Below are 26,803 nucleotides of genomic sequence, written 5' to 3' on the forward strand. Positions count from 1 at the left end.
TGTGATCCAGTAAACCAAGCAACCTGACACAACATTCAACTTCTAATGAATAGGTTTTCATGTCATTGTCACAAATGTGTTGTGGGAGCGTAAAGGAGATTGTTTTCAAACTGGTCCTCTGACATTTAGGTTCAGCTGATCACTGCTTTAACACTGGAGATTTAGTTCTGCACTGGAAACAAAGACTAGAAACCTTTGATGAATAGAAAACCCAACATAACTGCTTTACAGCAATGCAATGTGCACTCTATCTGTATAGAAAGTGGCCCATAGTGGTTTCACGTTTCACTCTGAGGAGAGCGTATCATCACTATGTGGCAGTGAGTAAGCAGCACTACGTGGTCCATGTGACACTTTTTTACCATCAATTTCAATGAACTGGTTCAGCAACAGTATGATTCAGGAGGTAGAAATTCCTTTTCAAACTGAAAGACACACTGATGTAATGTCTGAGCAGTGAGAAAAGACACCCACGCCAACCCCCAGTAGTGTTGAGTCACCAGAGCTGCACTTTAAGGTACACTTAAAGATATACGTACATACACCAGGACTTCCTCAGACAAGCTTCCACAAATCTCATGTGGAAAAACGAGAGTAAACACATGAAGTCAGGCATGTCTCTTTCAAAACTTGACCTAAAATGGTAACAGCACATGAAAGAGGTGAATCCAAGCGCTGTCTTTCTCTGTTTATTTCTTTCCCACCAGCTGCCAATAAAGCCCACTTACCTACACCCACAGTCTGATCCAGAGAATATAAAACATATTATAAGAAAATCATTTAATGTTTTCATGCTGCAACTAAATAAAGAAACAATTCAAGTTTTGCTAAGTATTGGTATGGTTGAACACAAAGGGGATTTTCCAGCAGCAGCTGAGGTTGTGTATGCCCTCTCAACCCAGACTGGTGACAGCACAAGAGGGGGGGGGGGGGGGGGGGGGGGGGGTAAAAATACGCACCATGACAACACTGCTCAGCAACAATTTGAATCAATCACATCTTTAATAGTTATCCTTCAAGGCCTTTGAACTAAACTCCACACAACAAACTGTCTGACGCCCACCCCCCACCCCCACTCCACCCCACCCACACCCACAATGATACTTTAATCCATGTAACTCAACAAGGGGTATGGACGCAGCCCTGCTATGTGAGTACAACAACCTCTTAATTGAAAAAAAAAAAAAAAAAAAAAATCCCTTGACCTACATCTTAGCATAGATCTGTGTCACTTGCCTATACACGGCTGTTTACATTGTTTTATTGTAATGCTATCTAATACTATAAATGATTAAGTGTTTCAGAATTTCACCTCTAAATATAGGTTAATCCTCTTTTGGAAAACTCCACAGGAATTTATAGGCTTTTAAAAATATTTTGCATCGTCTGTAAATCTTACTAATGGCCCTTGTTTTATCCCTCACTGATACCAACAGAGATCTCCATCATTTTATGGACAATGTGGAGAGTCAGAGGAAGTGAAAACAGACCATTAGGACAAATTGAGAAGCAGTGCTGTATGTGTGACCTGCATATATTACCTGTATACAATTTGCATGTTTAGTCCAAACATTCTTACAATAAACAAAGGCTTTAAGGAATAATCTATAGCCTTTGGGATCATTGTCATTGGGCTGCTTTGTAGCAGCCGAAAAATCTATACAATACAATAGTACAATAGTGTGTACTGATAAGCTTTTACAATGAACCACCCTACAGTCATTTTCAATATTGCTGTATTAACCGTAAAGGGAGCATTACATAGCAGTTCATTTAGCTAAATTACACAACCTTTAGCACAAGCTTTAATGGACGCTCAGCTAAGGTTTCAGGACATTTTAAATATCATTAACCATCACTACTAACTGGTATCTATGTCACAATAGTCAAATTAACACCAGGCTCCTCTAAGCTTATAACCAGCGATAACGTCAGGCTGTGAAGGTTCAGAACTAAAAGAACAACAATATCAACATGAAGAGATCAGGATGCAGGCCCAGCTTCATTAATGAATCAAGTGACGCCCTGCTGGCGACCACCTGGCCGCGAGGGTCCATCCCTCCTGCACCAGCACTGCATATGGGCCGTAGCTCTTTTGTTAACAACAGATGCCCCGAATGAACCAGCAGTCCCCCGAGGATTGCCGCGCATGTAGCAAGTGTCCTCAGCATAGAGCCTGCCGCTGAACTGCCCCAGTGCAAGGTTTTGTGCTGGGACAGCATCTAAAATATTATTTGTACGATTTTGGGGAAAATTTTGGAAATGTAAAAGAGAAATGTTTAAGAGAGAATTGCAGATTAGCCTTTAGTCTGGATGATTCATTTGACTATGACAGTAGCATTTCTCAATAACTTCCAATTTGAAAAGCAAAGGGGGCACGAAATATTGAAAAAAAATTATGATTATGTGACATTTATTCTTAAAAACTATATGAAATTTGTACTTTTTATCATCTAATTTTAGTCAAATTCTAATGAGACTATACTGTAAGTGAACAGATTGTAAGAGCGAAAATGTCCATCATTGTATCTGTATAGACATTATTGGAAAGACACACTATTTTGAGAACTGTCAGTTTAAAGGTACAGCTACAGCACTATCGATCTATAAAGGTTCTCTTTAGACAAGCCCCAACCATCGACTAATAGTGCATATCCACCTAATGTCCACAAATACACAGTGGAGAGGGAAAAAACTTTTGGGATACCAGAAGCAGTGCAGTTCACGGCCACAGCTTCATCACTGATGTGCAAAGCAAACTAAACAGGTCTCGGTGTGTGAAGAGGTGCAAAGTCCCTCCTGAACAATTATATCATCATGTTCACAACTGTAGCAACGCATACTGATCCCCTGAGAGCTCGAAACAAATAGGTGCAAATGTAAGAAGGAAGCCGTTAACATCGATCTTTATGCTGCTGTGATTTCACATATATTCAATCATACGACTCATTCACTCAGAGGAATGAAAATCAAGTCATCTGAAATTCTGTATTTAGGCCTATGCAACAAGATGAATTTCAAACTGGGGACACTGTACCTTAAAGGCCTCCAGCTGTTGGTTGATGACGTCTGTCTCCATGCCGACCGCCTCCTGAGACGCCTCCTTGTCCTCGGCTCTGCCAAGTTTATCTTCCATTTGGTGGAGTTTACCGTACAGCTCCTCTATCTTGGTGAGAGTGCTCTGCACCTGCACCTCTCTGCCTTTAGCTCTGTCCAACAGTTTACCACACTGCTTACTCAGAGCATCCAGATCTCTCTTCAGGCCTAAGAGGTCAGGTGAGGTTTCAGTCTCCAGCATCTTCTTACAGCTGTCTCCTGCGTTGGCTGTGTTGGCCATCAGCTCTTGCAGCTTAGCCACAAAGCTCTGGATGCTGTCCTGCTGTTCTTTAAGAGTGGCCAGATCAAGATCCACAGGAGCCATGCTGTCCAGTTCATCATCCAGGTCCGTGAAATGGGTAAACATATCACGGATGCTGTTTTGGAACTGCCCAATACCTTGCAGTTTACCCTCCAAGACTTGGCACGTCTCCTCTAGTTTCTCGGTCAGGGAGCCATAGTCTTTTTCTATGCTGTCAGCCTGTAGTAAGAGATCTGTCACTCCATCAGCATCGGGGACGTCTACTACAAGGTCCTTGGCCAAGCTCTTCAGGTGCTCGACTTGGTTCTGCATTCCCTCTAAACTCTTATGTTGGGCTTTCATGTTGGTCAGGTTCTTATTGCTGTGGCCCTGAACTCCCTGCGATTCATAGGCATCCACCTGCTTCTTAGCTCCCTCAAGCTGACCCTTTGCCTCCTTGTAGGCATCATTAAATTCTTTAACCGCGTGTGAGATCTTCTCCAGGGAATCCCTCTTGCTCTGCAGACCCTCCACTACATTATCCACTCTTTTGCCAATGCTAGCCTTCTCCTCCTTTATAGCTTCAGTGTCAGTGTTGGCCACCTCTAGGAGGCTATCTGCAGCCGCGTTGAGCTGCTCCACCATCCCTCGGTGCTTGTCAACATCCTTCTGGAGAGCTTTCACCTGAGAAATCGAGCTCTCAACGGCAACGGGGTCAACGGTGAGTTTGACTCGGCCCTCGCCTGCTTCACACTCCTGAATCCAAGAGCTGAGCTTCTCTGCGTGCTCCTGATACTTCCGAGATCTCTGCAGAGCAGTCTGGAGTTTATCAGCCTGCTCCACAGAGCCCTTCTTCACCTCCTCCCAGTTGGAGGAGAGGGTAGTGAGCTGCCCTTGTAGTGCCAGTTTTTCTGCGCCGTCAGTCTTCTGCAGAAGCATCTCCCCTTCCCCGATGATTGTGTTATAAGCTTCTTCATGTTCACTGAGAGCCTCCTGGAGCTTACTGTGCTCCTCCATGGTTTGCTGCAGGATGTCCACTTTGGCGGAGATGGGCTGGGGCTGAGACTGGTCCTGGAGCTTTTCACCCAGCCATGACTGGAAGTCTTTGGAGGTCTGATGGAACTGCTGAGAGCTGGCAAACGTTGAGTTCAGCTGCTCAATCTTTTTTGCTACAACAGAGAAATGTGACAAGTAGTGAGTTAAATGCTGTCACACTTTTTTACATAAAAAAAGTGGAACCATTACTACAGTACTATAGTATTACTGCACAGGACTTTTCTAATTCATTCAACATTTCTGACTGATTCAGTCATCAGTCTCAGTTTGAACCAAATAGATAGATTTAAATATATGTAAAATAAGTTGATATGTTGACAAAAAATAAAAAGTTAAAATAGAGCCTTGACCAGAGTTTTATACTCCACAAGAGTAACTGTGATTACAACAGCTTAGTCTGTCAGGAAGTTGTTGTCATAGAATAAATATATTCTGCAGTGATTCAACACGAATAGAATCATTCCTTCTTTCCAAACATTACAACACTACATTATTAGGTTAAGTTACAAGGCCAACCTGCTTTCTCTTCCAGCTGTTTGAAAGGCTTGCTGACACTCTCCAGCTGCCTCGCTAAGTCGGCTTTCAGATAGTCCTCCGTCACCATCGCTGTGAGCTCCGCGTTGATGGCCTCAGCCTCCTTCAGCTTCTTCCTCTCCTCTCTCAGCTGAGCTGAGATGTTTTGGACGTCCTCCAGCTGCATCTTCACAGCATCGGGCTGGGTGCTGTGGCCCTGATGGTTGGTGAGCTGACTCTCCAGCTGAGTGGCAGTCTGACTGAGACTCCTCAGTAACTCCTGAAACTGCCCTGTCTTCACCGCAGCCTGGTCGATGAGGCCGTCTCTCTGGTCCAGCTGCCCTGTGAGGCCTTGCCACTTTTGGGTGACGGCAGCGAGCTGCTCCCTCACCAGCTTCCCACTTGAGGGGTCCTGGTTGCCTGAGGAGCTTAGGATGGCTGAGGCAGCTTCCTCAAGTTGCTCATATTGAGGTTTACGACTCTTAAATTCATTCTGGAGGATCTAAAGGGAAGAAATTGATCAAGATGAACAAATAACTTATTTCTAAAGAGATGTAAAACCCTCAAATCATTCCCAACAGATTGCACCGTGCTTACCTGAACTTGCTGCTTCTGCATTTTAAGCATGTTGGGGTCAATCGAAAGGGGCCCAAGGACACTCATCATCAGCTCCTTCTCTGAAAGCCACTGACCAAGCTGCAGCTCAGTTGTCTGGAAGATGTCCAGATTCTTGTTGGACTCCTCCAGGTGTTGCTTCCTCTCCTCCACAGAGCCGCTGATATCCGCCCAAGCCGCATCTGAGCAGGAGAGCGGAACAGTCACACCAGTCTTCATTAGTCAGCACAATCACACCTCTCCATCCACTGTCCCACTGTTCACCGAGCGAACCCCCCACTGTGCAGGACTTGGCACTACAAATGTGTTAATTTAACTGGTGTGGCAGAGAGCAGATCCTGAGATAGGTTCACATTGTGCTACATGTGTGTACGTGGTGGGTAGACAACAAGATGGACACCGGGAGTATAGTTGCTCCAATATCTCATACAGTATGTGCCGTTTTGTAAAAGCCTTTACTCAAACACCAGTGCTGTAATGGGATACATTTCATCAATGGGACTCAACGCACCTCTGACAGTTTCAGTGACATAAATTACCCAGAGCCATCTGGAAACAACACCTTAGCGCATACCTATTTCTGCCAGCATCTGCTTCCATTTTGCCGCCTCGGGGGAGTTCGGATGAGTCTTAATCAAGTCGAGGAGCTTCTCTCTGAGCTTCTGGAGCTGCTCCTGCTTTTGCTTCATGTCGTCTTCAAATGCCTGACAGAATGAAATGAATTATGAACGTTGAAGCCTTTCGATTTCCAAGAAAGAGTGTCACATGAGTATCTCACTAACAGCAGAACACAGTCAGCGAGGACCGCATGCAGTTTTGGAGCATAATTAAATGTAACAGTTCATTCGGTGAGCAACAACAACTGTTCTGTACCTTCTGCTGTTCAAGCTGCGTTTTCACCGCATCTTTCTCTGTGGCCGCGTTGTTCCATGATGCTGCAGTCTCCTTCTTGTCCTTCAACCACGTCAACATGTCCTCCGTCTCTTTTTGGGCCTGTTTCATCTCCTGCACCGAGGTACTCAGCTCAGCGGCTCGGCTCTTTAGCGTTTCCCCCAGGCTCGCGTATCCCTCGTTGACGAATGACATGTTCTGCTGAATTATCATCAGCTCTGAGGACATTCAAAATAATTCCATCAAGTTTCCTTCGCGGGAGTATCGTACAGCGCCATAATGAGGTTATGATAACAGTGAGGCACCGTTAATATAATAGCCTTAAGGTACAGTATGTTCAGAATATGAGTGAGGAAAATATCACCAACTCCCTGTGAGTGGAATTCAAGCATACGATCTTTAATGCAGCTGCAAGCTTCACCACAAGTTAGAACAGCGTGTAGGAACAACTCCTACAAACAGATTTGTTCTTAATTGGCATGTGTGAGTTTTTAAGCTGGAGTTAAATGTTGCCCAAATAAACAAGAAATAAAAAAATAAAATAAAAAAGCAAAATTGTTATGTAGAATTAATATTTGCATGTGTACTTTGGCATGGCAACGCCTCACGCTCCAACAGCTTCCTCTAAGTCTTTACGCAGGTCGCTGTCCAGGTGAACATCCTCCACTGCACCCAACACTGGACCATCAGCCAGAACAGAATTCTCTCGTCCACCTCCACGATCCTTCTCCCTCCCTTGAGCGCCTCCCATTTTAGTCACTTCTTTATTTCTGCCACAATGCTGCTCCGTAATGTCACTGTGTTAACACCCAGACATTTTTTCTCACATTTTGGGTTCTATAATGTAACTGCAATCGCTGCCAACTTGTATTCAGCTGCAGGACTTCTTCTTCTCTTTTTACTCTTGTATGACATTTTTGTGAATGAGGCCTGGACCCTTACATAGCTAACTGGGGGCGTTGACTATGTAAATGATCAAATTACATAAACAGAGAATTTCCAATCACACCTAAAAGTGAGAGAGGTTTAAGATGTGAATATGACATTGTTGCATGAAGCCCAATCAGTGTAGTTCCCATGTAATCTTATCTTATGTGTGTGTGTGTGTGTGTGTGTGTGTGTGTGTGTGAATGGGTTGTTGGACCCTTTAAAGCTTGATGGGAACTTATAAAATAACTCGCTCTCTATGGTGTTTGGTTGAGGCTTCATTTCTTAATTAGAGCAGTAAAATATAATAAACTCCCTCTGTCTATCTCTAGAACTCATAATCAGAACATACTGTTACACTGATTTTCAAAAGTTGCTATTTGTTTGGCATAGAGCCGCCACAGTCATAGCAGTGTTTTGAAAACCGGCCGTAATACCGCCACAGCAGACCACATACACCTCTATTTTCACAGCAGTAACCCACATACACACTTCATTACCTTTATTAGTTAGGTAGGAATGGCTCGCCGGACCACCACCATTAGTAAGAGCTGATGCAAAGACATGAGACAAAGCTTGAGTAAAAGACAGGCAGACTGACTAGGATTGCTGGCAAAAGATCTTTTCCATGGTCTCTGATTGTTAGTGATTACACAGTACTCAGAAGTGTGCCCAAACACCATGCTTCCCATTCCACTGAATGATTCAGACACATGAGGTTAAGTGTGCTGACGTTTACCTGACTTGTTCTGAGTCTTTGTTTTGGCCGGGGATGTGAGGAAAGTAATGAGGCTGCACAGCTCGGATCCTTTGCTGTTCATGTCTTGGACAGCAGGGCCTTTGGATATCCATTCATCTAACAAACCCTGATGAGAGAATAATCAGACAGTTAGATGGTATATATGGGTATAGATATGACATATGGCATTTATAACACATAGAAGTAAAAGGTTGATGTGATACAGGATGGAAAAAAATCGAAATTGGATGATTTTACATCATCTTTTTTTTTCATTTTCTATTTTTACACTAGATTGAGGATCTACTTTTGTGATTTTTTTTTTCCCTCTAACATCATAGGAAAGAAAAGATTGTCTCTGCTGTACAACGTCGTGTTTCACTCCCAGATCTGTCCTGTGTGAAAACCTACCATCCATCTGTTATTAGCTGGCACAGAAAAGCACGCTGGAAAAGTGGGGAGTTTAGGGAGGATAGGACTACGATCTGTTAAAACACGCTATTACGCTATACACGCTATCTATCTATTGCAAAACACATAAGCACAAGATGTAAAGTACAATGTCAGTGGCTTCTGTTACAGCAGAGTGAGCGCAGTTGGATAAAATAAATATAGGAACGACACTCTCTATATGTTTTTCTTTTATTTATCTCGCGACTCACGGTGACTATCTGCAGGTCCGTCTCCAGACTTTTCTCACTGCTGCTCGGCTGGACTGCAGGTACTTTGTCATTGGTCTCCTCCAGCCACTTGGTGAGCGTGCTGGCTGCAGATCTGAACTCTCCCAGCTGGTCCTGACAGGATGAAACCTCTTCTTCTCTGTAGCAGACAAAAATCAGTCACATCTTACAGCCATGTGTACATTACCGACATCAGATAAACAGTAATGTTAAGGAAAAGGATGTATATGTAATTGTTAAAAGTGGAAATACAAAGATCTTCTTTTTTTTTCCATCCCTGTGTCCCCACTTACTTTTCTTTGACAGTGTCTTTAAAGGTGGTGAAGATATTGGAGAGATCGTCCATCTTGCTCTGGATCTGGGCTTGGTTTCCATCAGGGCTTATTTCAGACAGCTCTTTGGACAGAGTGTGCAGCTTCTCCAAATCACCGGCATGTTCAGCCATCTCAGCCTTAGTACTCTACAGAAGTTATAATAGTCAGTCAGTCCTTATAAAAGTATAAAAAATATATCAATACATCAATTTATTGTCAGTAGTATACTTACCTGCATCAGCTCAGAGAGTTCATTGAAGGTTTTTCCCGGCCCGTCCGTCTCCTGAAGATCTTGCGTGCGCTTCACAACAAACTGCTGAACTTTATCTGCGACCGTCTCAAACTCTTCCACCTTTTCTTTCAGCTGCTCCAGTTGGGAAACTTTTTGCTTGTGCTTGTCACAAGCATCAGAGAAGCGCTGAGAGAGAGCGTCCATCGTAGACTGCAGAAGCGCGGCGGCGGAGGGATCTGCCGTCTCCGCAAACTTCTTCACCTTGGCTTTCATGGCTGAGATGCTGCTCTGGCGACTTGCTATGTCCTGCTCTAACGCCTGGGAAAACACAGGACGGACAACGGCAGGGTTGTAATACATAAATAATGTGGATATGGAGCTGGTGACAAACAAAACCAACCACTTACAGCATAAAATAATAGTTACAGTATAAAGTTATTGTACTGCTGAAATACACACTGCTTCTTTGCTGAGGATGTCTCCAATAGATGCAGAGTCCAGGGGAATTTGTCCTTTCTCTTGGACACTGGCCTCCACTCCCTCCATCCATCCCATCATTTCATCCAAACCATCCTGGACACTCATGGAGCGAGTAAGAGTGATCTGCAGTTTCTCATTTCGATCACTTACAGACTTAGACACGTTGTCGTAACGCTCCACTATGTCGTCTGCAACACAGGGAGGCAAATCAGGTTACGCTTCAAGCTGAGCAGCTTCTCACTGTTTGGGAGACACTGTGAGATAAACATTTCAAAGTAAAGCTGAAACTTATTTGGCATTTATGAGTTTGTTAATGCTATAATTTCAGCAAAGGATTAGACTCACATGGTTTAGGTAAAGTAAAAGCATTTTTAAATGGAGGCCAATAAAACAGTGATTGTGGGAAAATTAACACAAATGAGACACTCTAAAAGCAATATGTTTCACACAGACAACTTGTGTAAATTGTAGAAAAGGCTTGCTGGACCCTTTGCGATATGCAGCCTTTTGGCTTTAAGACCTTTCTGCTTGTGGCATGAGAAACATTTTGCAGGACTACGAGGTTTATTGACTTCAAGCTGTGTAAACGCTTGATTTTTTAAAAGCTTTTCGATGTCTGGCATCTTTAAACTTGCTTATTTAAAGGCCTAAATCCTAATCCCTTTATCTGAGAAGTGAGTGTGAATGATGACACATAAAATCATTCAGATGGTGCGAGATCTGCTCCCTGCTTTGATATTTCCCTCACCTACTGTCTCCTGGATCTCGTCGGGGTTGCTCAGGAGGTCCCCCTCCGATGTGATCAAACACTCAGCTGTTTTGCGTAATGTGTCAATAGCAGTCTGATGTCCTGTCATCTGACTTTGCAGGGCCTGTGGATCAACAAGAATGAGGAAGTCAGAGAAAATAAAACTGCATCCACATAAATACATGTCCTCTGCCTGGATTTATACTACAGTTCGCAGGTTATGCATTTCGCCAGTGTGATGGATTGAAGATAAAAGCACCAGAATGATGATGTGCAAGAATGTCTGGATTATATCTATGTAATATCGACTCATTCCACAGATACAGTTAGATGTAGCTGTCTGCTTCGACTGTTACATTTACAGAAAGGCTCAGGATTTCTGCAGTGATTTGTAGCCAAAGCCAAAAGCACAGTGCTCTCTGGTTGGCTCACAGGCGCCTCTTATCTTGGCATATCTATGCTGTAAGTCACTACCTCCCTACAGAGAAATGTTGTTGCTAACTGAAGCCAAAAGCTTTGACAGAGACAGCTCTTTCAGCCGAGTTTCTTATCCTCTCGTAGGAGTATGCGAGATACAAATAACTAAACTACTCACATGTGGGTTTGAATTTGAACACGCGGCTAAAAATAGCTTTGTTGCACTTCAGTCAGTGGAAACACTGTACGTATATGGTAAGGCAGGCCCATTGTGCCATGACCTTATAACCCAGTCAATGCTCCAAGTTCTGCATGTGTTCTTTCTAAATAAAGCTATCTTTTATTTCTTTAGTTGGATCATTCATAACTTAATGTCCATCACCCAGCAGCCTTTTTGAACTGTGAAAAAATCATTTTCACCAAAAGTTAAAAGCATTACATGGGAAAAAAAAAAAAAAAGATCAAAACAGCTTTTTCATATGACTCACGAGAATTACAGAGGCCTCTTAGAAAAACATGGAAAACTTACACCAAGATCAAAAAAAGATCACAATCTGAGATAAATCTGAGCTTTTCACCACAAAATTCTGAGGTTGGGCTTTTTACCAAGTCTAGACCTAAGCAGTACAGCCCTGACTTGTGGTGTTTCTTGCCTTGGTCTCTTCCAGCTGTTTCTGCAGTGTTTGTGGGTCAGCTGCTATGGCCTCTGATTGCTGCTTTCTCGCCTCCTCCTCTGAATTGGTGAGCCACTTCAAAAGCCCAGCGCTGGAGTCGTCATATTTCTTGTATTTGTCGACCACATCTTTGAGGTTGTTGCCAAGCTGATTGCACTGAAACAAAGGAAATGAAATGATACTGTGTGTGTGATATAATATTTAGATAATTAAGTGCACAGACGCAGTTTGTTAAAATAAAAATGTCAATTCTTTTTCCCAGTGCCTGCAGAGGAAGCATTGAGCTTTCTGAAAAGACAAATGCTTCCACCCAGTGGCAAGAATAAGCTACTGCAGCCTCTTAAAATTCAATCGATGAACCGCAGGATAAAATACCTGTGAATGTAGGGTTTTGTATCGACTTGCTGCTGAGTCCAGTTTATCCTTGACAGCAGAACAGGTTCCTGAAGTATCCACATTCAGCAGAGCATTCTTAGCCGCGGGGTCACCCACTCCACAGGCTTTCGCCACATCCAGAACTTTCTGTCCTGAAATCGTGATGAAGCGAAGGTCCCCTTTGTGAGAAATCACGTCTTCCGAGAAGCTCTTCTGTCGCTGGAGTTTGTCACTGAGGATGTTGAGGGAGCCAGTGGGGGCGCCCAGCTCCTCAATCTCTCCCTCCGCCTGGTCTAACCAGCCCTCAAACTCCTCGCAGTCATCCTGGAACTTCTTCAGCTCCTCCTGGACACACTGCACCTGCTTCATCTGCTGTTCAGCCTGCGTCAGAGAGGCCTCGTAGCGCCCCTTCAGTTCCTGGATGTTCTTCTGCAGCTTCTCCTTCTCCTCCGGGGACAGCACGTTGGCTTGCTTGTCGAGCAGAGCCTGAGCTGACTGGGTGGCCATGATCAGATCCTGCTGCTGGGACAGAATCTCCTGATGACGAGCCTGTGAGAGCAATGGAGACTTGAGGACGATACCAATACAAATAGCAGCAATGATGATGATGAATATTTTTATTTACATTTTTTAGAAATTTGTATCATAATTTATACTGATTTTTTTTCTTTACCATTTCTTTGCTTTTTGTCTTTACTGGTTTTAAGATCCCATTCCCTTTTCCTGTTTCTTTAATCTCAAATCTGCTTGATGCTATTAAATTATATTCTTGTCTATTTTATTGACATGTTACATAACCTGTATCTTCATTTCGTAAAGTAATCGATCTCGTCATCTCAATTTCTTCTAATTGGAAATGTCATATTTTAATTTGAGCTTTGTTCAGATAACAAGATTTTGTTAATTCAATTTTGAGCTTTTATAATTGTTGGCATTTGCTGTTTAACAGACTTAGAAATTGATCATACTTTACTTGAAAATTTCTATATTTCATTGCAACTTGTGTCTTTCAACTGTTGAGAGGGAAAGCCAAGCGTCTGCAAACCAACTATACCTTGACCCTTTCGTATTGCTTATCGAGGTCCAGGGAGGCGTCGTTCTTGTCGCTGGTCTCTCTGCCAAAATCATTTTCAGTGGTCTGTAAAGCGTTTCCATTGGCATCGTCATTGTCTCCTATCAGTCCCTTGGCTGAGGTTTCCTCTGGCAGGTTCCCATTCTCTTTACTTATACGGTCGGTTTGATCCTCGTTCTCATTCCCTATGTTGGATATCCATTCTAGAAGACCCTCAATTTTGTTCTTACTTTCTTCAAGCTGCTCAACAGCTGCTGCCTGAAAAGACATATACATCGCAGATTAATCGAATGCTGAACAGTGAAGAAAATCAATAAAATACATACAAAGGCATTATATTCAGCAATATGTTAATTACACTGTAATTAATAATATAAATTCTGATGCATAATTTTTACAGGCAACATATAAGCAGGTAATCTGACCTTTTCACTTTCCTGTTTTATGGCTGTCGTAACAACCTTCTCCAAATCTTTCCTGGACTCCTCAGCCCTCTGGTTGATGAGCGTGGCTTTGCTTTTAGCCTCTTCCAATTTGCTCTCAATGGTGGCGATCTGATCTGGCGTCAGCTTGTTCCGGTTTTCCTCCAGGAACTTTTTAGTACTGGTGATGACCTCATTCAGGGCACTGGCATTTGTCAATACGTCTTTCTGCAGAGCCTTGAGATCAGACAGACGCAAAGCCGGAGAAATAGTAAGAGCATGGACCGAAGCAGCTTTGTTTTACCTACTTACACACAAAATGTGCTTCGTAAAAGCAAAGACTATGTTTTTCAAACCTGATGTTCCTGCTGGTACTGCTGCAGATCTGTGACACACTCAGCGTTGTCAGCCTGTTGCTGATGACCAATCAGGCGGTTCTCTGTCAAGGTGAGATTATCACACACTTCCTCCAATTTTTCCGCAAACTCCTTGTGTCTCTCCAACAAAGACTGAGAAAAATAAATAAGTAAACAACACCAAGTTAATATCACACAACAACAACAACAACAAACCTGTCATTTAGACACATCTGCACTCAGTAAAACATTCACAACATACACAACAGTATTCATAAATCCCAATAGTCTGAACAGCTCAGTCAATATTTGAGAACAAGAGCATCAAAACATGAGAGAGGAGTCAGGCACACAGAGGTAACATGCAAAATCTGCTTAAGAATACATTTTCCTTCATCATAAAACTCTAGTATGCTGTAAACATGCTATTTCGCCATTCGCCAGTTTGGTCTTGTGATGGTAATAAGCACAGGAGGACACTATACTGTGTGTGTTAGTGGGTTTCATTTGGGTTGAAAGTGTTCCAACAGGGAAGGTGCGTTTTTGTCCGCTGTTAATTGTTCACTGCTGTCTTGAGTCCTGTAGAATACAACCAGCATAAAGGTTAGTGCGCAGGAGTGGTCGAGCAACTTGAGCATGCGATGATGTTATTTCTCCTAAACATTCAGGCATTCACTGTAAAATCCCCCTCCCAAATCTGACTCCTGGAAACAAAAGACAATCACTCATTTCAGAATACACTGAACAAACAATAGAAAACTGTAAAAACTTCGAAATGTTGGGATGCTGCTGAATGCTCTAAAAAAAAAAGTCTAATTCTCAGTTGAAATCCATGAAAATCATCTAATTCAATATTTGTACAAAATTTATTTTGTGTTTTGTTTTTTTTTTTTTAAAGATGATTCATCATTCTTGTCTGATGTCTGAGGTTCAGATAACGTCAAACGTGATCTGATCTACTTATCTACTATTCTAATCCATGAATTATACAATCCATGCTTCGACCAGTAACGTGTCTTATACAGCCAACTCTACATATACTTTCTTTATCAACTTTAATTTTAGTTTAGCAAACCAATGGAACCTCTGTGATATTTTATAGCATATCCACAAGCAGACCTTCTCCTGGTTCTCCCTCTCTCTGGTGTCCAGTAGGACATCTAAGGTGCGTCTCTGTGTAACAAGCCTCTCTGTCTGGTCCCTGAAAGCTCGCTGGGTGGTGCTGAGGATCTTGAGGAGGTGGCTGCTCTGAGCTGGACTGAGGAACTGAGTGTGCTCAGAAATAAAGCACTGGATGTCAAATGTGACATCCTCTAACTTGAGCCTGGCGTCTTTCAGCAGATTGCTCTCCGTGTCCTGGAACAAGACAAGATAGAAATAAGATGAGTACGTTTTTGTAGGTGATGTAGGTATTGAACATTTTAATCGGACTTAAAAAGATACCTCGTTCTGCTGAATCAAACGATTCAGTGTGTCCACATCACACAAGTTCAAATCCACGCTCTGCATCTCAGGGTCGTTTTGGATGACGCCCGCTAGTTCTTCAAGATCACTGAGATGTTTCTGGTATGTTGATTCCAAATGTACCTAAAACCATATTTGAATTAGTCACCAGCTGATGCAAGCGTTACATCACTGTATTCTAGTTACTAACATCGAACACTGACCTTCCCTGTTTCTATCGCTTGAATTAGGGAGTGAGTCTTTTCTGCACACATCTGGGAAACAGCTGTAAAATTTGCCTCTAATTCCAGACACGTTGAGGCTAAATCTTCGTGGATTTGTTTGGGAATGTCATCATCAGCTGAATTTAAGAGCTGTTTGGCTTTTTCCGTATCTTCTGTTAGAGCACCGGCTAGTCTAGAAAGTCTGGACTCCAGACACTGGACACAAGAGCAGATTAAGTCAGGACCTTACACATGCATGTAGTAAATTCATTAAAAAAAAACTGGATTATGTGATATCAAATGAGTAAATATTACACCACAGAGGACAAATGTGCTTCAGTTATTTAATTTCTAACCTGACATTCCTCTATTTGTATCTGCTGTTCTTCCATGTTGCTGCCCATTGGAGCCTCCATTAAAAGGTCTTTTTTGACATCATCTAAAACATCAGCGTGATCCTGCAGTCTCCCAACACACTCCAAAAAATCTTGGATGGAGAAAAGCTGTGGGGAAAGAATAACACAAAACAAGAGGAGCAGATGTTACCAATGCCAAAAACTTAGGGACAGAGAGGTTAGCTGAAACAACCTAAATTGTACCTTATTTTTGACCTCCTCAAATTTGCAGGTATCTGAGTTGGCAGACGACTGAGGAGATGTTCTGTGACTATCAAAATGACAGAGACCCTGGTTATCCTCTGCTGACCCCTCATCCTCTCCCTCTGAGCTCTCCTCCTTGATGCTCTCCAGTATGTGCTGGTGGTCCTCCTGAGAGTCACCCCCCAGAGCGCTGGATAGAGTGTCCATCACTTCCTGGAGCATTGAAAGGTCTTGGCTTGAGGAAACAGTCTTAAGAACCTGCAGAAGTTGCAGCTGGATGTTTGAGGCATCCGACTGCTCTGTCTTCTCATGAACTCTCTCCTCTTGCAGTAGCAATTCTGGATTTTCTCGTTCCCTGTTGTTCAAACTGAGGGCGTTTTGCTTCAGCAAATCCAGGAGAAGATCTGGGTGACAGCTCTCGATAAATCCTTGAGGTGTGTCTCTTTTACCTTTGTCTAAAGGTTGTGGAGTATTCTCAGCTATCGTGATAGTGCTCTCAATGTCTTGAGTTTGCGACTTTTGTAAATCACTGACATGAGCCCCCTCTGTAACCGGTCCCTCCTGGTCATCTACATGTGTCTTTAGAGCATTAGAAAACACTGATGGAGCTGAAGAGGCCACATCAGATGTGAGGCTGCTGTCTGACAGGAAATCAGTAGCTACCTGTGGACTTCCAGAAGCATACACATCTAATCCATCTCTGTCTGGCAGAACATCAGATTCTAACTCATGTCTCATTCTAGTTTCAGACTGCCCTGAGTTGATGTCTGATGATGCAGCGGGTGGATTTAAGCAGCGGATTTGTCGATCAATATGTGGATTTTCCTCCTCATTTCTTGGCACAGAGATCTGCTCAGAATGACTGAAAACGTCCTCATGTTGCATCTCTGGGGAAAGCCTCTCTGTGTCTAACTCTATGTCATCTGCACCACTGTGCTTTGAGTCTAACAAATCTTTATTAGTCAGTACTGTTGGCTCTGAGTTTTCTATATCGCCGCTCCTATAAGTGATGGTATTTGATGCAGAGATTTCACTTGAAACAGCAGGTAACTGAGAGGAAGCGTTCAACTGTTCAGGTCTCTGACCATTTTGAGAGCATCTGGGCTCAGATTCAACACCAGAATCACTTTCTGAATGAAGCGCTGCTCGCTGAGGTAATGTGATTCTTCTGCCATCTTCTGTAATGTTTTCGTTATAGTTACAATCACCCCTGGATACTGAGATAATTGCACTTTCAACCAAATCTCTGGGCGATGAGTAATCTGTACTTGGAGTTGGCTCATTGTCCAAAGGTGACTGAACAGCCCTTGTGTCATTCTGAACTCTACTTTCCTCAGACAACACATTGCGATGTGGTGAGGTCATGTCTACGTCACTCTCACTAACTGTCTGATTTTCCAGGTGGGAATTGTAGCCAGCAATGAAAAAATCACCTTTCATGGGTGCGCCGTCGGATTTACAAGAGTGAGAAGTCTGACTCTCTGGATCGGTGTCGCTCTCGGAGGTTCTGTCACTCAGAATAGATGGATGTGACTGGGTATTTGCAGCAGCGTTTTCTATCACTGCACTGGATACATCAGCTCTATCTGTCAGCTGGCTATTGATCAAGACTTGTGACTCAGTGTCTTCGGCCAGTAAAGGCAACCTGTCTGTTTGATGAATGCACTCTGCAGTAACCTGACTCCATGAGGAGGGTGAGATCATCTGAGGCTCGTGACCGCTCTCTGAGGGAGGGGAAATATGTGCATGATTACTCATCTCTTCTACATTTCCTCCTGTCGCACAATCTAATGCACCTCCATTCTCTTTATCAACATTTGTGAAATCAAGCAACACGGCTGCAACCTTCCTTTCGGTCGGCTGCTGTGTGTTTTCAGCTTCATTCATATTAATCAAACCCAGATTACGGTCAACAGAGATGAACTGACTGCTGTTTTCGTCTGGGTAAATGCTGGCTTTTGGATCTAAGTTAAGGCTCTTAACAGCATCAGTAACTAATCTAGACTCCAAAGACTCGCTGATACTAATGGAGCTATCAGATCTTGACGGGCCGTGCTGTTCCACTGAAGGAATAACAATATTTGAGGATATGGATCCATCTGACAGTGCCCGTTTTAAAACAGACATTATGTCCTCCTCATCTCCAACAACACTTTCATCTGACTGCAGGTCAAGCACTTTCAATAGTGTCATCTTGTCAACTAGGCCCTTACTGAAAGCTGTCTCCAGGTCATAACGTCGGCCCGAGGTGACATCTAAAATCCCCCCTTCCTCCATTTGTGCTTTCAGAAGACGAACAACATAGTCTTGCTCATTTTCACCCTTCACCAAATCCTCAGAGCATAAACTTTCAGTTGGGTTAATATCAATACTCCTTGATTCACTGCACAGTGACTCAGTATCATAGAGTGGTAGAGTCTGAGATTCACACATCCTGGATGGTGAATCAACATTTCTGCTTTCCTCAGAACTGAATGTGGGAAAGACTGACATCTCTAAAGAAGTTGGAATATCTGGACCTTCACTAACAGCACCTCCAACATCAATCTGCAAACTGTTTCCACAAATTCTCTCTGGAAATTCACCTGACGTTCTCCAATTTGCGTTGCTTTGAAACATGTTTTCCTCATCTACATCAGGCTCTGTGGTATCAGAATATTCCTCAAAAGGATCTTGTTTTAGAGCCTTGTCTTGTGCATATGTTTTTTCATCGAAGGTAATTCTTCCACTGGCCGAGGAAGCAAAATCATGAGGATCAAATGTGTGTTGTGTGTTTGCATCAAAGGTAAGGCTTCCACTGGCCGAGGAAGCAAAATCACGAGGATCAAATGTGTGTTGTGTGTTTTCATCAAAGGTAAGGCTTCCACTGGCCGAGGACACAAAATCACGACGATCAAGAGCACGTTGTGTGTTTTCATCAAAGGTAAGGCTTCCACTGGCCGAGGAAGCAAAATCACAAGGCTCAAGAGTGCTGTGTGTGCTTTCATCAAAGGTAAGGCTTCCACTGGCCGAGGAAGCAAAATCATGAGGATCAAATGTGTGTTGTGTGTTTTCATCAAAGGTAAGGCTTCCACTGGCCGAGGAAGCAAAATCACGAGGATCAAATGTGTGTTGTGTGTTTTCATCAAAGGTAAGGCTTCCACTGGCCAAGGACACAAAATCACGACGATCAAGAGCACGTTGTGTGTTTTCATCAAAGGTAAGGCTTCCACTGGCCGAGGAAGCAAAATCATGAGGCTCAAATGTGTGTTGTGTGTTTTCATCAAAGGTAAATCTTCCACTGGCCGAGGACGCATATTCACGAGGATCAAATGTGTGCTGTGTATTTCCATCAAAGGCAAGGCTTCCACTGGCCGAGGACACAAAATCACGACGATCAAGAGCACGTTGTGTGTTTTCATCAAAGGTAAGCCTTCCACTGGCCGAGGAAGAAAAACCAGAAGGGTTAGGTGTGTATTGTATGTTTTCATTGAAGGAAATTCTTCCATTGCCAGAGGAAACAAAATTATGAGGATCAAATGTGTGTTCTGTATTTTTCATTAATTCTTCTGTTTCCTCATTTATGCGTAGCGGTGTATCTAAATTTAACTGTTCTGACAGATCACCAACATTTAAATTCAGAGAACTTACATTTCTCTCAGTGTTTTCAGAAAATATCAAATCCTCAAGGAAGATTTTAACCGTCTTACTCAGCTGTGTGTCAAGTATTAGGACCCTCTGTCCTGACTTTGGATCAATGTAACTGTTCAACATTAGGTAGGAGATGAATAACTGCCTTGCCTCTGTGGGAGTAGGGATGTTGTCAACTTCTAAGCATTCTGCAGCATGGTAGCATCCATCGATTGTGAGTTTTTTATACATGAGCCAAGATGAAAACTTTTCATTAAGGTGATCAACATCAGGAGTTGTATCAGGAATTTCTACAGACTTTAAAATTTCTGCTGTATAACTGTCAATCAAACCATTCTGAACGGCCGAGGTGATGTCTACTATCTTGGAACTTCCTGGAATGTAAAAAGCTGCTATTTTTTGCTGATTACTGAACAATGTGCTGGTAAACTCATCAGTGGTGATCTGCTGATTATATTTGAATGACGTGGACACAGTTTGAATTTCCCCAGACTGAGGCAACACAAGTCCCATAAACTGCTGCTGATTTCCAAGCACAATGAGTGTGCTGTTAGAACTCATCATATCACACTGAACAGCTGCATCCACCTTTAGCTTGTCATCGTTTTGGAGGTTCCCAACATCCTCTGACACCTTAGCGCTTACTTTCTGACCGTCTTTGATTTCACCTGCATCAACCTGAGCTCCTAACAGCCTTGACATGGTCTCCTGATCGCTTGAACCCTCACAAACAGACCTCAGAGTGTTAATATTCCTCTCTGTAAGTGATTTATTTCTGCTGAGGCAGTTTATTATCAGTCTATTGACCTCACAAGGTCCAAGCTCCTGCTCAGGCTCTAAGTGTGGCACATTTTCAGCACTGCTAGGATTTATCATATCCTGACCGGTCTTCTGCCCCTGAAGAATCTCTGCATAGACAGAAGCAGATATTAAACCACACTGAAACGCGTTCTGCAAGGTTAGTGTGTCCCCTGTGTAGCACACCTTCACTCCATCGCTGTCTTCTTTGACCTCTATCATCTTAATGACCAGGCCTTCACACGTGGGTCCTTCCCTAGCCGCTGCTATGTCAGAGAGGGGGACAGAGGAGGCTTGAGAATTCTGTATGCACTTATTCGCATCATTCTGCTCTGGCGAGTGGTTCAGCGTGGATTTGTAAAAGAGATCCTGTTTGAGAGCATCAGAGGTCATGAGTTGGGGCTCTGGGACAGCGATCGTAGTCATGTGATCAGTCATGGCTCCAGTCCCAAACCCACCAATCCCATCATCCTGCAGAAAATGAAAACATGACAAATCACTGAACTGGTTTTGACACCAACATCTGTACTATTTATGTATAATGAAAATATTCAAAAGCAAGACAAAATCTATACTCACCACCACACAAACAAGGGCATGTTAAAACATCATGTGCACAAGTGCAAGACTGCATCAGGGTTGCAACAGGAGAGTGACGATTAATACATTTAAAGCTATCATGCATCTGGGATTGCGGTTTTCAGAATCTTGCAAAAAGAGAGTTGTTAGTCACATCACACACTGTAGTGCACCATATCTGTTATCCTGTGGAACTCTAAGAGAACTGAAGCACATTGATGACAGTGAAATGTCAGACCAAAGCCGGGCGCAGCTAAGCATGTTTACAGCATACTTATATTTTCTGTTTCGATTGTACAAATCCTGTTTTCTGTCCCTAATGATCCAGAGTAAGAGAATGAAATGAGCGATGCAAAAGACAACTGCTCACACTCTACTGAGAGGGGGGGAAAAAAGGTTAGTCATGCAAGTGAACATCAGGTGGCACTGTTTTCTAACACATCATAAGACACAAATGCAATCCACTCAGTCGAACAAAGAGCCCAGTGTCCAACCTCTTCTGCAGAGGTTGTCTGATCTGAACACTGTTGGGAGAGTTCATTGTATGCCTGGTTGAGTGCCTTCAGCTGCTCCTGGGCCTTCTCTCTCTCCTCTCCTGTCATTCTGTAAGACAAACGAACAATGAGGCTGAGAGTTTTAACAGTGGACAAAGTATTCCGCACGTGAGTCGCAGCAGCTTCGCTTACTTGTCACTGTGTTTGTTCAGCATCATCTGTGTGGCCCTAAGTGCTTCTGCAATTTGTTCCTTCTTAGTGACCATTTCCTCGACTGACACCTAGAACATCAAACAGTGAAATATTAATACTTTACATGCAGTACAATGACTCCTCTTTACTTTTGTATGACTGCTCTTTGAGTAGGTATCATATAATATTGTAGTCATCAGTGTGATTACAGTCAACAGAGAGCAAAGCTCACAAATACTCACACAAATGCATACACTGAATATCATTTTTAAAGTGATTTTTTATATCAAATATATCAATTATTGACTAAGGCTATACTGTATATTGCAGCAACAAAATTAAATATACACATACCATCACATATTAATGAAATCCAATAAACATCTGTGTAATAAAATGTCAACTTTGTCAAACGTAAAGTTTTTAATTTAAGTTCAGTATGTGTCAAAGAGGAGTCAATGGTCATTTTCGAGGAATAATATTATATTTATTGTTGTATTTGACTGCAGTGGGCCTAATTTTTTTTTCATTAGAAACACTTTCAGTGTGTTCAGAAACACAAGGTGGAATGGTTTCAAAATTCATCAAAATAAAATAAAATGAAATAAAATAGGAAGTCCAAAGCTGTCATTATTACATTGTAATTGTTGATTTGGAATTATATTTATATTCTTTATATTTATATTCTTTACATTTATATTCTTGTGTGCATAATGTACAAAAAATGTAAATAAAAGATTAGAAAAAAATTGCTCCCATAGATTGCTCCCAGAATAAAACTGACAACTTTTTTATGTCTACTAAAATTGTAACATTTACTACTATTACTAATACTAATAATACTAATACTAATAATTCAGTGTTGTCCCTAACTTATATGTTGCCTCGGATAAAGCATATGCCAAATGAGCAAATGTAAATGTAATACAGCAATTATAGTAATTTATTTACACTAATATATTTTAACAAATCAAGAGCTTCTCAGCACTATTCTAGAAAAATAGCAATGCTATTTTGATATACTGTACTCAACAGGGAATTTTTTATTTTTTTATTTCTATTGAATAATGTCAGCTTTGGACTGTATGTTTTCTGTATGTACACTGCATGTTTCCATGGACATATGGGACCCAGAATCTGAGCTGTATTTTAATCTATAATTTGTGGGGCTGATGTGATTTATTTGTCAGTGAGGTTGTTCTGAAGTATGAGGTGCTTGTGCAACTTATTCATTTGGTGCTATTAAATCACTATTGAAAGTGTCTGAAATAATAGATCGCAAAATACAAAATATGACCCATGCCTTTGTGAGACAAAGTGAACAGGGGATATGATATGAAGTCATTACAACCACTACCTGCTGTGTAGTGTAAAATATGGATTTAATGAATTAAATGAATTAGAAAGTAGAGTGAGTTTTTATTAGAAATCACACACTGTGACAGCAAAAGGCTGTGATATCATTTGGATTAGAAAAATAATCTTCACCATTAAAACAAAGCATTCTCTCATGTACAACAAATATGTGGCAGCATATTAAACCAGGACAAACTCAAAACACAAAAATCAATACATGTTGTTTACCTGGGGTTTATTGGCATTGCTATCTTTGAGAGCATTCCCATCATTGTTCAGGGTCTGTTTCACATTGGACATCCAGTGCAATAGTTTGCTAACTTTATCACCGTGCTCTCTCTTCTCCTCATCAACAGACCTCTACAATCAGAACAGATGGGTTTTCAACAAGATTGTTAAAAAAAAAACACTCAATGTGGGAATCCTAAAAGGGAGGGGCATTGCCAAATTACATCTATAATCAGACTAAAAACACACAAAGCTCAAGAGCTGTTGTCAGTTGCATCAAACATGGTATCAAAATACATGTGTAAAGCATAAAACAGCATTGAACTGAGAAAACAAGGTTAACTTCATTGCCTAACATAAAACCAAAGAAAATCTAATGTCCAGATTTTGAGTTTATGCTATGGACAACCACATATTTACAAATGTTTATTGCCTATACGCCCAAACATAATGAAATGTTGATTTGGCTCCAAAACCAAGAACTTTTGTTGCCTCCAGTAACCTTAACCCCGTATGACAATCATACACACTTCTTTCAAGTGCCTCTCTGAACGTGATTCTTCTCTTGGTCTTTGGACAGGTGAGACTTTTGGTGTGAAACTTCTCATCTTTGAGTACAGAGACAGTAACTTTGTCAACAAGGCCACTCTGAATGACTTCCTCAAGCGAGACTCTATCATGATTTTCGGGATTTATCAATCCTCCAGTCAGGAGCTGGAACTCGATACAGCGGAAACCAGCATCCTTTGGGAAGAGATTTTCCTGAACGGCCTGAGAAACAGACAAAGTCTTTGCAGTCTTGGGATGAACTACGCCTCTAAATGCCTGCTCAAACGGTTGGAGCTGCTGACTCAGTGCCTCATCTACAAGACCTCTCTTGAGAGCCTCAGAGACTAGAACTTTCTCCCCTGAGGAGGGATCGCAAATACCTCCAGTGCAGGCCTGAGCCTCCAACAGCCTTAAGGCAGTAGTTCTATCAGTTAAGCCCTGTTGAAAACCCTGAAGAACTGACAGCCTCTTCCTCCGAGTGACGTCCCAGAGACCAGCAATAGGGCTGTTAACATCCTCCACAACAACCATTCTTGAAAATATAAGGTCTGCAATCTCATAGACACTAAGAAGCCCAAGGCGAAAGCTGTCAAGCTCAGATGTCTCGAGAAACCTCTGACTTAGAGCAGACTCCAGACAAAGTTGTCGGCCACTTTTGACATCAGTGATGATGTGAAGTGAGCTTCCATTGGTGTCAACTATGGACTTTTCCTGCCATTCACTTTCCTGCTGTGACAAAAACAGATACGTCCTCTTGTCAATGTGTTTGCCCTTGAATGCTTCGTACGCTGACATCTCAATGCCACAACTGCTGCTGACAACAGACACTCTATGAGAACTTGTGGGAGAGGTGTTAGCTAGATGTCTATCACCAAATGGGAAGAGAAACACGCAACCATCAATGTCATAAAGGCATGTCTTGAGTATTTCAGAGTAGTATGCTTTCTGTCCAGTGTCAGGGTTGTGGAAACCTTTAGGGTTACTGACTGGATCGTACAGACCCTGTAGAGTCTCCTTGTTCAAAAGACCCTGATCAACAGCAGTGCTGGCTGGAACCCTGACACCAATCTCTGGGTTGATCAGTCCTCCAGTGGAAACCTGGACTTCAAGGATCTTCTTGCCTTTGTATCTATCGAGAATCCTTTCCTCTATTGCCTGAAACACAGACAGCTTTTTGCCAGCATGGATATAGCCACTAACAGCTTTCTCAGCCTCTATCAGTTTATCTTGCAGGCTTGTCTCTATAATACCTCTCTCCAGAGCCTCAACAACTGAGTGTGTTTGCCCTGTGGCCAGGTCTGTAAGGCTTCCCGTTGCAGCCTGAGCCTCAAGAAACTCAACTGCATAAGTCTTTGCTAAGAAGCCCTTCTCCGCAGCTTCTAGGAAGGATATCTTTTTCTTACTCGATTCCACATAAACTCCAGCAACAGTAGTCGGTTTGCCAACATATTGAGCAAGCACCTCTTCCATCGTGATAAGACCCATCTCCAACTTACGCAAAACCTCTTCATCCAAGAGCTTAAATTTGATTAAGTCTTGAATACTTGTGTTGCTTTTGAGTTCTGGAAACTTCTGAGAAGTTGAATATATCACACTCAGTCTTCCATCACTGTCTGCTGAACTCTTCTCTGACATGTTTACAGTTTCACAAGTTTCTTTGATCTGATACATTCTTGTCTTAGTGATGCTATGAGGTTGCTCTGTTAGTCCACACAGAGCCATGTATCCATGTGTTGTCATGGTCATGCGCTCATCAGGTTTGATTTGGCTCTTAAACACATTTTGCGTGTCTTTTTGTAAGAGAGTAGGAGCAGAACTACTCAAAGGTTTCTTTGTTGTTGAATCATGAAGGCTTTGGCTGTGAATGACCTCAGTTTTGTCTTGTTTGACTTGTTTCAGTCCTGCAAGATTATTTTCTTTCTCCGTTGTTACTACATATTGACGGCTGATTCCACTGACTTCCCGTTTATTCATCCTCTGGTTTTCAGTCTTCATCCTGACCTCCAATGTCAAAAGCTTTTCCTGAAGACTTTTCACCTCTTTGACGTATGACTCTATTTGCTCCTGAAGAGACCTCTCTTCATTTTCCTTTAGTTTCAGTTTCCACTCACGGTCTGTCAACAGCTGTTTAGACTTAGCTGACTCCATTGACTGTTCATTACAAAGGCTTTGCAAAGCAGTTATTTTTGAGTTGAGTCTAAGTCTGTCTTCCTCAAGTTGGGTAATTTGTGATTTTGCTTTTGACAAGTCTTGAGTGAGCTTTGTTCTTTCTTGCTGCACTTCATCCATTTTGATCTGCAGTTGCAGCTGTTGGTCCAGTTGTTGCTTTGATTCCACAGTGGTTTGATGCACTGTTGTTGTCTGTGTAACATCTTGTTTGAAATACTTGTTAAGCATTTCTGCTAATTCTGCATTGTGTGACTGTAGCTTTGACCTCTCATTGTTATTTGTGATTTCAGAGTGCAGTAAAATTAGTTTTTTCTCTATTTCAGTCTTCACTAGCAACAACTGCCTCTCGTAGCCCTCTTTCTGAAGTTCGAGTTTACTCTTTAACTCCTCTAGCATTTTCTTGCACTTTTCCAGTTGTTCTTCCTTCTGCTGGGACCTCATCTGAAGGGCAGAGTTTTCTCTTTGCTTCTGTTCAGCTTCTGTTTGGGTGCGCTGCAGCTTTTCTTTAAGTGTTCTGACCTCAGATCCAAGTGAGATGTTTTTCTCTAACACCTCAACTTTCTCCCTCCTGAGAATTGCATTCTCATTCTGTAGATTTGACCCAGATTTGTCAGAACTAGAAATTATTTCTTTGATAGTCAGTTTATGTTTCTGAAGCTCAGTCTCCAGCTGCAATATTTTGGATTCTTTGACT

General features: G+C 42.2%; 1 protein-coding gene across 2 annotated transcripts in view; it reads right to left on the reverse strand.

Moving 5' to 3' along the window:
* dst (dystonin) overlaps positions 1 to 26,803 on the reverse strand; it is a 102,164-nt gene that overhangs the window by 29,472 nt on the left and 45,889 nt on the right. For both annotated transcript variants that reach the window (XM_022763255.1, XM_022763262.1), the window contains 21 exons: positions 23,392 to 23,523; positions 21,808 to 21,896; positions 21,616 to 21,724; positions 20,378 to 20,392; positions 13,849 to 14,001; positions 13,496 to 13,729; positions 13,053 to 13,328; positions 11,999 to 12,547; positions 11,603 to 11,779; positions 10,533 to 10,656; positions 9,764 to 9,972; positions 9,305 to 9,622; positions 9,052 to 9,218; positions 8,741 to 8,897; positions 8,073 to 8,205; positions 7,840 to 7,890; positions 6,395 to 6,630; positions 6,096 to 6,225; positions 5,504 to 5,703; positions 4,910 to 5,408; positions 3,038 to 4,506 (listed from right to left, as the gene is read on the reverse strand). In XM_022763255.1, coding sequence (XP_022618976.1) covers positions 3,038 to 4,506; positions 4,910 to 5,408; positions 5,504 to 5,703; positions 6,096 to 6,225; positions 6,395 to 6,630; positions 7,840 to 7,890; positions 8,073 to 8,205; positions 8,741 to 8,897; positions 9,052 to 9,218; positions 9,305 to 9,622; positions 9,764 to 9,972; positions 10,533 to 10,656; positions 11,603 to 11,779; positions 11,999 to 12,547; positions 13,053 to 13,328; positions 13,496 to 13,729; positions 13,849 to 14,001; positions 20,378 to 20,392; positions 21,616 to 21,724; positions 21,808 to 21,896; positions 23,392 to 23,523 — 5,427 coding nt within the window. The remainder of the gene's footprint in view (positions 1 to 3,037; positions 4,507 to 4,909; positions 5,409 to 5,503; positions 5,704 to 6,095; positions 6,226 to 6,394; positions 6,631 to 7,839; positions 7,891 to 8,072; positions 8,206 to 8,740; positions 8,898 to 9,051; positions 9,219 to 9,304; positions 9,623 to 9,763; positions 9,973 to 10,532; positions 10,657 to 11,602; positions 11,780 to 11,998; positions 12,548 to 13,052; positions 13,329 to 13,495; positions 13,730 to 13,848; positions 14,002 to 20,377; positions 20,393 to 21,615; positions 21,725 to 21,807; positions 21,897 to 23,391; positions 23,524 to 26,803) is intronic.

This window comes from Seriola dumerili, unplaced genomic scaffold (genome assembly GCF_002260705.1).
Source record: "Seriola dumerili isolate Sdu_G_001 unplaced genomic scaffold, Sdu_1.0 BDQW01000024.1, whole genome shotgun sequence".
NCBI lineage: Eukaryota > Metazoa > Chordata > Actinopteri > Carangiformes > Carangidae > Seriola > Seriola dumerili.